At 37.5% G+C, this 11667-nt stretch overlaps 1 gene segment (V, D, J or C); it reads left to right on the forward strand.

Moving 5' to 3' along the window:
- Window positions 1-5954: 5954 nt before the first annotated feature.
- LOC108786738 lies at window positions 5955-10716 on the forward strand (the record flags this gene model as incomplete). The annotated part of the segment is given in 5 exon segments: window positions 5955-6310; window positions 6705-6712; window positions 7421-7741; window positions 8973-9293; window positions 10173-10716. Coding segments are annotated over 5 exon segments (1395 nt in total), but the record flags the coding sequence as incomplete, so codon positions are not given.
- Window positions 10717-11667: the final 951 nt, after the last annotated feature.

The following is an 11667-nucleotide window of genomic DNA, read 5'->3' on the forward strand; positions in this document are numbered from 1 at the left end:
CATTGCACCTTGTAACAGGGTATGCATTGTACCTTGTAACGCGGTATGCATTGTGCCTTGTAACGGATGGCATAGCAGGTGGCATTTACGGTAAAGATTATTGCAGTTACTGTACAGAACAGCAGAGGGCAAAGCACAGCAGTCAGGACTGCATATACCGTACTGTATAATAGGAAAGAACAGCTTGAACTGTAGCTAATGGCATAGCAGGGACTGTATGCAGTAAAAGGTATATTTGATACTGTACAACTAGCTGTATAGATGATTGTGGCATATCCTAGAAGGTAGTACAGGTATTGTAGAACATAGCAGGCAACATAGCATACACTGTACACCTTGCCTGCCATACATGGCATGTACTGTAACATACAACTGTTATAGCAAGTGCTGTATACAGAAAAAGCCAGTGCAGATACTGTACAATGAACAGCATGTTCTGAAATTGGTACAGCATGTGCTGTGCTGTATACAGGGGAGAGGGTAGCACAGGTACTGTATAGCACAGTTCACAGCAAACGGTATGTTGTACAGAACAACTGAAAAGTTTATTGTGTGGTAGTGTACAGCTAATGACAGAGCAAGTGCTGTATATAGAAAAAGGTGGTTCAGATAATTATAACACTAATGACAACATATCTAAATGGCATAGCATATCATGTACCATGCAGTAAATGGCATAGCAGTTTCTGTACAGCACAGCAGACAGAATAGCATATACTATACCATACATGCAATGATATACCAGGTTCTGTATATACCAGAAGGTATTGCACATGGTGTAAAGCATAGCAAATAGCACAGCATAGTAGGGAGTGTACGGCAAGGCAGACATCGAACCATATACAGTACTGTAGTATATCATGTACAACTGCTAGGGCAATTGCTATGCACAGCAGAAGCCAGTGCAGGTGATGTACGGCATGGTGCTATATACAGGAGGGGGTATCACAGGTACCGTACAGCACAGCATACAATGATATATCAGGTTCTGTATACAGCACAAGGTAGTGCATATGGTGCACACCACAGCATGTAGCACAGCATATATTGTGGAGTACAGCTAAAAAGTAATGTTCAGAATGTTCTACACCCGTTAGTGGCACAGTGGATGCTTTGTAAAGTGTTAGGAAGTATAGTCATTGTACAGCAAGGCAGACACCGAAGCATATACAGTACTGCAGTATTTCATGTACAACTGCTTTAGCAATTGCTATATACAGCAGAAGCCAGTGCAGGTGATGTACGGCATGTTCTGTACCACACAATTAATGGTGCAGCAGGTGCTGTATACAGGAGAGGGTAGCACAGGTACCATACTGCACAGCTGGCAGCCTTGCATGTACTATACTGTACATACAATGATATATCAGGTTCCGTATACAGCAGAAGGTAGTGCATATGGTGTACAGCACAGCAAGTAGCACAGCATATATTGGGAAGTACAGCTCAAGAATAATGCTCAGCATGTTCTATACCACTTAATGGCAAATCAGATTTTGTTTATAGTGGTAGGGAGTGTAGTTATTGTAGGGCAAGGTAGACACCAACGCATATACAGTACTGCAGTATATAATTTACAACTGCTAGAGCAATTGCTATATACAGCAGAAGCCAGTGCAGGGGCTGTATAGCATGTTCTGTACCACAAAATTAATGGTACAGCAGGTGCTATATACACGAGGGGTAGCACACCTACCGTACTGCACAGCAGACAGGATTGCATGTGCTTTACCATACATACAATGATATATCAGTTTCTGTATATAGCAGAAGGTAGTGTATATAGTGTACAGCACAGCAAGTAGCACGGCATTTATTGTGGAGTACAGCTAAAGGGTAATTTTTAGCACACCAGTTAGTGGCAAAGCAGATGCTTTGTGCAGTGGTAGGGAGTGTAGTTATTGTAGAGCAAGGCAGACACCAAAGCATATACAGTACTGCAGTATATAATTTACAACTGCTAGAGCAATTGCTATATACAGCAGAAGCCAGTGCAGGGGCTGTATAGCATGTTCTGTACCACAAAATTAATGGTACATCAGGTGCTATATACACGAGGGGTAGCACACCTACCGTACTGCACAGCAGACAGGATTGCATGTGCTTTACCATACATACAATGATATATCAGTTTCTGTATATAGCAGAAGGAAGTGTATATAGTGTACAGCACAGCAAGCAGGGCATTTATTGTGGAGTACAGCTAAAGGGTAATATTTAGCATGTTCTACACCAGTTAGTGGCAAAGCAGATGCTTTGTGCAGTGGTAGGGAGTGTAGTTATTGTAGAGCAAGGCAGACACAAAAAGCATATACAGTATTGCAGTATATCATGTACAATGGTTATAGCAATTGCTATGCACAGCAGATTCCAGTGCAGGTGCTTTACAGCATGTTCTGTACCTCACAATTAATGGTACAAAGCATATACAGTACAGTGCACCTGAAATATTTATTGGGCAGTAGTGTACAGCTAATGGCAGAGCAGGTGCTGTATACAGGAGAGGGTAGCAGAGGTGCTGTACAGCACAGTCCACAGCAGAGCATATACAGTACAGCACACCTGAAATGTTTATTGGGCAGTAGTGTACAGCTAATGGCAGAGCAGGTGCTGTATACAGCAGAAGATGGTGCAGGTACATATAACACAAATGGCAGTATATTTTAATGCTGTATAGAGTTTGCGGTACCATACAGAAAATTGCTTAGCAGGTTCTATATACATTAGAACGTGGTTCAAGTAGTATGCAGTGCAGCGGATGGCATAGGAGCTACAGCACAGCAGACAGCATAGCTGTCATACACATAATGATATACAAAGCTCTATTAACACCAGAAGTTTATATGATGTACAGCACAGCATATATTGTGGAGTTCAGCTAAAGATTAATATGCAGCATGTTCTGCTCCAGTTGATGGCAATGCAGATGCTGCTTACAGTTTGTGGTTCAGTATATTATATACAACTGATATAATAAGTATATTGTACTGCATAAATCTTGGCATAGCAGGTACTGATGCTCTATACAGTAGAAGGTGGGATAGGTGCTTTCAGTGCAAGAATGGATTGTCAAGGACTGTACAGTACTGTACAGTACAACATGCACTGTACAGCTAATGGCATAGTAGATGCTAAAGGTATTGGTGCACTTACTATGCGGGACAACATGTATAGGTCAGTGCAGCAGATGGATTACTATGCAATGCATATAATGGCAGATTAGGTTTTTCATACAGCAGAAAACACAGCAGGTACCTTACGGCACAGCAGATGACACAGCAGGGAATGTACAGCACAATATTTTATGGCAATAATTATGGCATCAATGAAGGTATAGGAGGCCCCATAGCATATATGATGGAACAAAAAGGTAATAAACTGGGAGTATAATTCTTTATTGACCAGCAGATGAGTAGCTATAGTGCAAATGCATGTGTGGACCTGTAAGGCATACAGTGCATTCTGCACACAAGCTTAAATGTTAGACTTGTCTACTTGCAAAAAACTAAAACAGTATATACAGAATTTTATAGCATACACAGTACAGCTGCAGGAAAGCATGTGGTATGCCTTGTAAGCCGTTTTATATTATAAATTGTGTACAGTAGAATGGAGGGTAGGTAATTGAATGTACTGCTCAGCAGTCAATGTAGTATGCACTGTAGAGCAAGGTAAAACTAGGTTCTGTACCATAAAACTAATTGCGTAGTTTGCCATTTTAAAGGGAGATCAGCACAGGACAGTTGACAGGATAGCATGTATATTATGGCATCAATGAAGGTATAGGAGGCCCCATAGCATATATGATGGAACAAAAAGGTAATAAACTGGGAGTATAATTCTTTATTGACCAGCAGATGAGTAGCTATAGTGCAAATGCATGTGTGGACCTGTAAGGCATACAGTGCATTCTGCACACAAGCTTAAATGTTAGACTTGTCTACTTGCAAAAAACTAAAACAGTATATTACACTTCAGCCTAATCTAGGACATGCAGTTTGCTGTATTTTGTGTTTATTTCAAGCACTTATCATTCATGTAACCCATATTTGTTCAATGATTTCTTTACTGTGCCTGTTCTCCATCCTGTACCAGTTTATTGTATATAATGTTTTGAAGTACAACACCACAGTATATTGTGCTTTCTAAGCATTCATATCTCACCATTTTGCTTTGGGGTTAGAAATGATGGTACGATTTGCATTTTGCAAACCACTACTATAGCAGTAAGTAGTTTAGTTTGAAGGACAGGAACTACTTGTAGTGTCTATGCTACATATCACCAGGGAGCTGTCCAGTAGCTTAGTGCTGAAAGTTTGAATAGGATGATTATTATTGTACTAAAAAAAAAGTACAAAATCATCTTGGAAATCACATGAAAAAGTGGAAAATGCAGTGATTGTGCCTGTTTCTGATATACACAAGCAGAAGTAGGTATGTGCATATTAGGAATAAAGAAAAAGAAAAAACAGTTCTGCACTGTGGGAATATAGATGATAGGAACGAAGAGAGCTTGATTTACTAAAAGGAGCAGAGAAAGTGTGCTTGGCAAAGTGAATGCACAGCTTATTTAATAGTTAAATTTGCTGTGCTAACTTCAGTCATGTGAAAAACAAATTCAGATTTGTTTTACTTACACTGCACATGGCTGTTTATTCAAGTGAGCATGGGTCCATTTTTTGAACATTCTGTAGTCCTTTATTAAATCTGTTCTAAATATGGGTTCATATATGTAGTTTAAATGTTAAGTAGTGGATGCTCAATATGCATACCGGCTAGTATGCTGTCGAAAGAACCTAAAAAATCTAATCTAAGAAAATGCTACTGTTTTAATCAGGTTTGCAGTTGACTGTATCCCTATTAATATTGTTTGGCTATATACACACATTATAGTGTAGCATTATAAAATTAGCAGTGTTCCAATAGGAGAGTAGAGTGTAGACTGTTTCTGTTTGTACAGAAACAGTACATAATTTAACATAACTTCTGGTTATTTCTAAACCCTGGCTAGATCTTGGAATTAGAATTATTTTGGCATCACCTTTACCAGTCAATGTATTGTCTTACCTGATAGCATAACCCACATGTGGCAACAGAAATGTTTGCATTTGCAGACAGAAAGTTTTTGTAATAGAATCTCAGTTTGTGACTAAAGGAATGTAATTGATGAACAGAACTTTGATTTCCTGAAAATATAATTCAATGAGCAGTAGAGTGCAGTATTTAAGGTTAACCAATCATGTACCAGCTTTTAGAAGCCTACATTTGAAAGATTAAAGGATGTTATTTCTAATTGGCCACCTTGATATCAGCATTATTTCAGTGATCTAAACAGCATGTGCCAGACCTTAATGAGAACTATACCATAAAGTTCCAAATACATGACTTTTTTTCAAGAATTCTAAGGGCTGTAAGGTAAAGGAAACAATATGAGTAAGTGCTGAGTTCACACTCACATTGTATGTTCATTTCTCACTACATGCTTAAGTGGCAGTCTGAAGATGCTCAGTGTAAACACTGTGGAAAGCATTCTGAAACCCAAGTACTGAAGCAAAAAAACATGACCTAATGCAAGTACATTTGAGAAATTCTAATATTATATTTTGTTTGCTTAAATATTATATTGAATACAGAAACTTTCTATGTAAAATTGTATATTATTTTATGTCACGATTAGCCAGTCACCTGCATTTAAAGAGTTCCAGCATTTCAACTGGTGCAGTGTTTAAGATCTTAAATTTCTTCAACTATTTGTTTAAATAATATAAATACATTATAATCAAAACATTTATGGAAAAGGTTATATAATTCTAGCAGAAATCTCATCCTATTTCCAACTTTAATCTGAACCTTTAGCTCACTTTTTTAACACTAACTGCAACCATGCATCTGGTATTAATTAATTTCAGTTGGAACCAAAACTGAAATATCTTCAAATCACTCCTTTTAACTAAACTCTGGCTCCTAACCACAGTACTCATTCCTTCCACCTTTTGCTTCTATTCTCAGCCTCATCGTCGGCCCCATCTCTCTTTCCACTTATTTCTTGCGGCACGTCACAGGGACAGAGCACCACCATTGGTTGTCTGGCCAGGAATTTCCTCCCAGAATCCATTGAATTCAACTTTGCAGATAAGGCCAACAGCAGCTTTACCACTGGCTTAAAGAAATACAATCCTGTGTTGGAATCTGGAGGCACCTACGCAGCAAGCTCCCAGATACAAGTGCTAACTACCAGCTGGGAAGGCAGTGATGCTTATTACTGCACTGCAAAACATCCACAGGGTACCAGGACTGTGTTACTTCAGAATCAGATACCACATGGTAAGAACCTTCTATTTTGACTATATTCAAGTAAAGTAACAATAGTTTTTTAACCTTTTTTCAGATAGAATGGCACCTTAAAGTTTATAAAACGGTGCTTATAGACTTAGCAAGAAGTTTTTAAAGTGTTACAGCAGATTTAGCAGACTGCTAACACTTTTAAAACTTCTGGTATGCAGCTGCTGACTGAGGCTAGCAGGTTTTACTATGTCATAGTTAGGCCCGCTAACTAGTGTGTCTCAGTTACTGATCAAGCTATTGGGTAGTGCTTAGCAAACATACCTCCTTACTGGAGGCATATTCTTTATACCAAACACATTGTATTTTTGTATCTATAATATAAATGCATTATTATTTTTTTTTTTATAAACACTGTACAGGTCAAATGTATTCATCTCTATACAAAAAGTTAAATCAGAAATCTACAGCTACATCCTTGCAATCAACATGTGGCTTTCAACTTTCTTAAATGGTTTACTGTGCAATCTCACAGTAACAGTTAAACTTTAAAGCACCTCTTTGTCTGAACATCTGGTGCATAGTAATTTATTTAAATATAAAGCAGAGGATATTCAATTTATATAATACCATTACAATACAGAGTAATATTACAGTGTTAACCGAAGACCCTATTTATGTATATGTAAGCTTTAGTTATATATTTACATGTCGCTCAGAAGGTTAAAAGGATTGGAATACCTTTGACTATGCACTTATTCACACCTATGTATTAAAAAATGGTGTGTTTTAATGAATGTAAATGAAGATGCAGAGATTTGCCATTATTTCAAAGGTGATGGTATACAAATATGCAGTGCATTGACATGTACTGGCCAAAAAAAGTTTATGTCCATTTTTTTTTCATTTATTGGCCCTCATTTTAAGAACCTTTGATAGGAATGGCAGTGCATGTCAACACATTTCACTGCTCTTATCAAAAGCAATGAAAAAAAAATGGAAAATGGAGACACAGAGGTGTGAAGCCAAGGGTAACATATTGCAATGATCAGTGCCTCTTGTATTGTAATTTGTGTGATTGATCTGTATCATTTGACAAAGTATACCAGGAATACTGAACACATTCTCTTTTGTTTTAAAGTATCAAGAAAACCAATAGTAACCATTCATCCGCCAGTCAAGGATGATGTAGAATTTAATGACAATGCCACAATTGCATGTATCGCGCATGGATTTTATCCTAAGATCATTGAAGTAAAATGGCTGAAGAATCATGATGTGCCTGTTATTGCCACAACAGAAGAAGCAGTTTCTGATGGAAATGGAGGTTTTATGATAACCTCTTTTATCGTAGTATCTAAAAAAGATTGGGATACAGATATCACTTTCTCATGTATAGTGAATCACTCTGCCTCTGGCTTCTATGAGATGAGGAATGTGAGCAAATCAACTGTATGTGGTAAGTGCTTTTAGATTCTGTCCGATCCAGTAAAAGTTCCTTTGTAAAACATGAACATAAAATCTTAAATGTTACTTCATATAAACTTTACATTGGTTTATATAAAAATTTATTACAGCAGTAACAAACTAGTAGTGCAGGCTTTAGGTCTGTGTATTCAGAGAGGATGTTGTCATTGTGAGGGTTGATAAGGCTGTTAAGGAACATGCTTCTCCTTGCCTCCCATTTTCTTTCTATTCATAGAAACCTTCACTCTGGCCTGCATGTTTGTGCTATGTGCAAGGCAGATAACTGTCAGGCATGGTTAAAATAATCTTCCCTAGTGTATGGTAAAGCAGGACTTTATATGTCATATGCAATGCTGAATCCTAACTGACCATTGTCATGGTTTATCAAAAGCTGCCAGCATGCAGTAAACATTGGGGTTTATTTGTAAAGTCTATGCTCACTTTGCAAAAAGTAAATATTCATTTAGCTTTATGAATGAGGTGGAGCTGCATACACCTTAGTCATCCATTCATATGCAAGCAAAAATCATTTTTTGTATTTCTTTTACACATGACTGGGTATTCAAAGCAAGCATGGCTTTGCCTTTTTTACTAAGCTAAGTAAACATTCACTTTGCTACGTGAGCTTCACTGTTTCTGTTTCAACCTGCAAAAATGAGGACCATTATAAAGGGATTGAATAAAATTGCACCAAAAAATGCAAGGTTGAATTTATCATCAAAGCATGTAGTTTGGGAAGGGAAAGAGCGTGTGTAGGTGAGATCATGTTCTATCTGCTTTAGTAGGAGATATCTTACTGCAATTAACATGCCCCATGCAACATGGTGTTAGCGGGGGAACACCACACTAAAACTATACACAGGCTACCATTCATCCTGAGGCTGGTTCTCAAACTGTAGTTTTAAAAAATAGAGCTTTTATGACCTGTTAGGCTGGAAAATATTTTAAATGAAAGTGATTTTATGGAAAGCAATTTTCTCCTGTACAGTCTGCCTCCAGTAAATCAATGGAAAACACTGCTATCTACAATTTGAGCTAACATAGACAGATCAACTGTATAGCAATGTATATATATGCCATATATTTTCTTATTGCCAAGCTGCTCTTACACATTTAATGATTCTTTACTGTTCAACTAATTAATCTGTCAATAAAAAAATGTGCAAATACAATAGTTACATGAACAAGGTATTCTAATTTTCTTAATTTTCTTTTTTATTTAGAACCCAATCCTCCCGCTGATATCAAAGTGACTGCCGTGCCTCCATTATTTGAAACTATTTATCTCCAGAACATTGCCCCACTCACCTGCATTATTTCAAACATGGAAAACAGAGATGGATTAGAGGTCACCTGGTACGCAAATAATGTTGCAATTAACACTGAAATAGAAGACCCAATATATGACACTCCTTCACGGAAGTACACTGCCAAGGCCATTGCTACGGTTTGTCCTGAAGACTGGAAGACAAAGACCTTTGAGTGCAGAGTGACCCATCCTGAGCTTCCCCGTGTTGTAGTTGTCACACTCAGTAAACCAAATGGTATGTATTTATTGCCTATTTAAGAATCCCAATCTTTATTAAATGCACAAATAAGCACAAATTGTGGCACAGATGAAGCTTTCTGCACTTTGACATTTGCAGTTTTTTATAAACATGTGTAGGCACAAATTTTTAATTCATTAACCACTTAAAGGCCATAGTGTCTCACCCCCTTCCTGGCCAGGCCATTTTTCAGTATTCAGTGCTGCGGTACTTTGACTGATGTTTATTCTGTCATGCAACACTTTACTGAAACGATTTTCATACCATTTATATTTTATTTATTCATTCAGTCATTCATTAATTCTATAATTCAACAAGTTTAAAGGAAACAGTCTACTAAATCTTGTTCTAATAGAGAGTACAGGTTTTGAATATATTGCCACTGTTAGTGTAAAGCAGTAATTTCTTATTTTGTATGATTCCCAGTACCCTAAACCTTTTATGGGGTTCATACTTGTTATTGATGTTGTCTTTCAGTTTATGTAGTCCAATGCAGCTATAAAGTTAGGCTGAAGAAAAGTAAACTAACTACAGGATTCAGGCATTCACAACTAGTAAAATTTTTTAGATAATCTTAATAGTAGAGAGTTTTAATTGTGGACAGCGAGTTGAGTCTAATGTTTAACAATAACTCACATAGGTGCACCTGTCAGGTAGCATTTGAAGCTCCCAATCCACGTATTTATCTAACAAATCATTCATCCTCCTTCCCTGGGTCTGAGGAATGGTCATAATGTGGGTGAGCCATATCTATACAGAATCACCTAATTCTCTGACATTCAGTGCCAGTTTTTACCAAATGTTCTACATCTCAGAGAAAGCACACCATTAATTCAGATTCAGTTGATGTTTACAAATTTTCTGATTGTTTCCTAGGACATGATGCAAGAACTCCAACGGTTTTACTGTTCCCACCACACCAAGATGAATTAGCTAAAAAAGAAACTGCCACCCTGTCATGCCTGGTTAAAGGTTTCGCCCCAGCAGACATATTTGTCAAATGGATAAACAGTGATAACGTAGAGCAGTCTCATGTTGTAACCACTAAGCCTATGGAGGAGATCACTTCTTCTAGCAAGAAAACCTACTTTCTATTTAGCACATTAACCCTGACAAATGTTGAAGATTGGAACAATGGGAAATCATACACCTGTATAGTTGGCCATGAATCACTACCACTATACACCACCCAAAGGACCATTGACAAAACTGCTGGTAAACCAACTAATGTGAATGTGACCCTCAATATGTCTGATTCATGTTAACCGTCCTTTAAACACTGGCCAGATAACATAGCCTTTTGTTTTTCCTTGTGTTATGTGTAAAATGAGGAGAAAAAAGAAGGAGGCGTGTCATCTTGGTGTTTGTTGGTCTGCTTTTTGTACATTAACTTCAATGAATCCTTTCTGCATCTGGAAAAGTAGAAATAAAAAAAATCAATTTATAAAATGCTTGTTTTCATGTATGGAATGTGTGTAGCTGTCTTGTTTCTGTATGGTTCAGAGTGAAGCTGAGAACTAACAATGGTTGCTGAAGTTGCTTCCTTAACTGTCCCAGATTCCTACCTCCCACACAAAGACAACACTGTGGGGATGATTTGCTAAAGGCTAATTGGCTGTTTCTTTTGCAATGAAATTTTCACTTTGCAAGGGAATTGTCCCTTAGCTTGGTGAACGTTGCAGAGAGAACTGCCTATTTGCCTTTAGTAAATCAACTTCTATGCATAAAATAACATGTGAATATGGGCTGTGCTCACTCTTCATGGTCTACACTTAGGGTTATATAATAACTTGAATAAAACATCAGTGTAGCACACTAACCCATTATAACCAGTTTTCAAGAGTCAGCTACAATAAACTAAAAGCCTTGCTTTTTATGGTCTACAACCGTGTCCATCAACTCATTTCTTCTGGATCTCTGCAAATCATCACAGGATAAAGTGTGATTCCCTTAAAGCAAAGTAATGCTAAACATTAAGCATGCAAACTTAAAGTTGGATTTGTATGCAGACAGAAAAGCCTTCATGTACCTTTAGCTAGCTTTAGGAGTGACCCAAGAACCAGAAAACACAGGTGCAGCAAAAATGAATATATATTACATTAATAAAGTTTAGTCATTATCCAGAAGTCTGGAAAGCATGTTGTCTTGGGCCACCTTATACCAAAGCTCAGAAACTTTAGTCTTGCTCTTCGAATGGTGCCATAAAATGATCTCCATCTAGTACCTAGGCGAAAACAATTTTACATATATATTCCTTTAAATAATAGAATAGATACAAATAGGGCTGTTATTTTTGTATCTACAAAGAGGCCCCAGACCTTGTTTTCTGAAAAGGGCATAAGCATTGGGCTCTATTGTATACAAACTAATA

This window comes from Nanorana parkeri, unplaced genomic scaffold (assembly GCF_000935625.1).
Source record: "Nanorana parkeri isolate BGI_ZX_2015 unplaced genomic scaffold, ASM93562v1 scaffold225, whole genome shotgun sequence".
NCBI classification, from domain to species: domain Eukaryota; kingdom Metazoa; phylum Chordata; class Amphibia; order Anura; family Dicroglossidae; genus Nanorana; species Nanorana parkeri.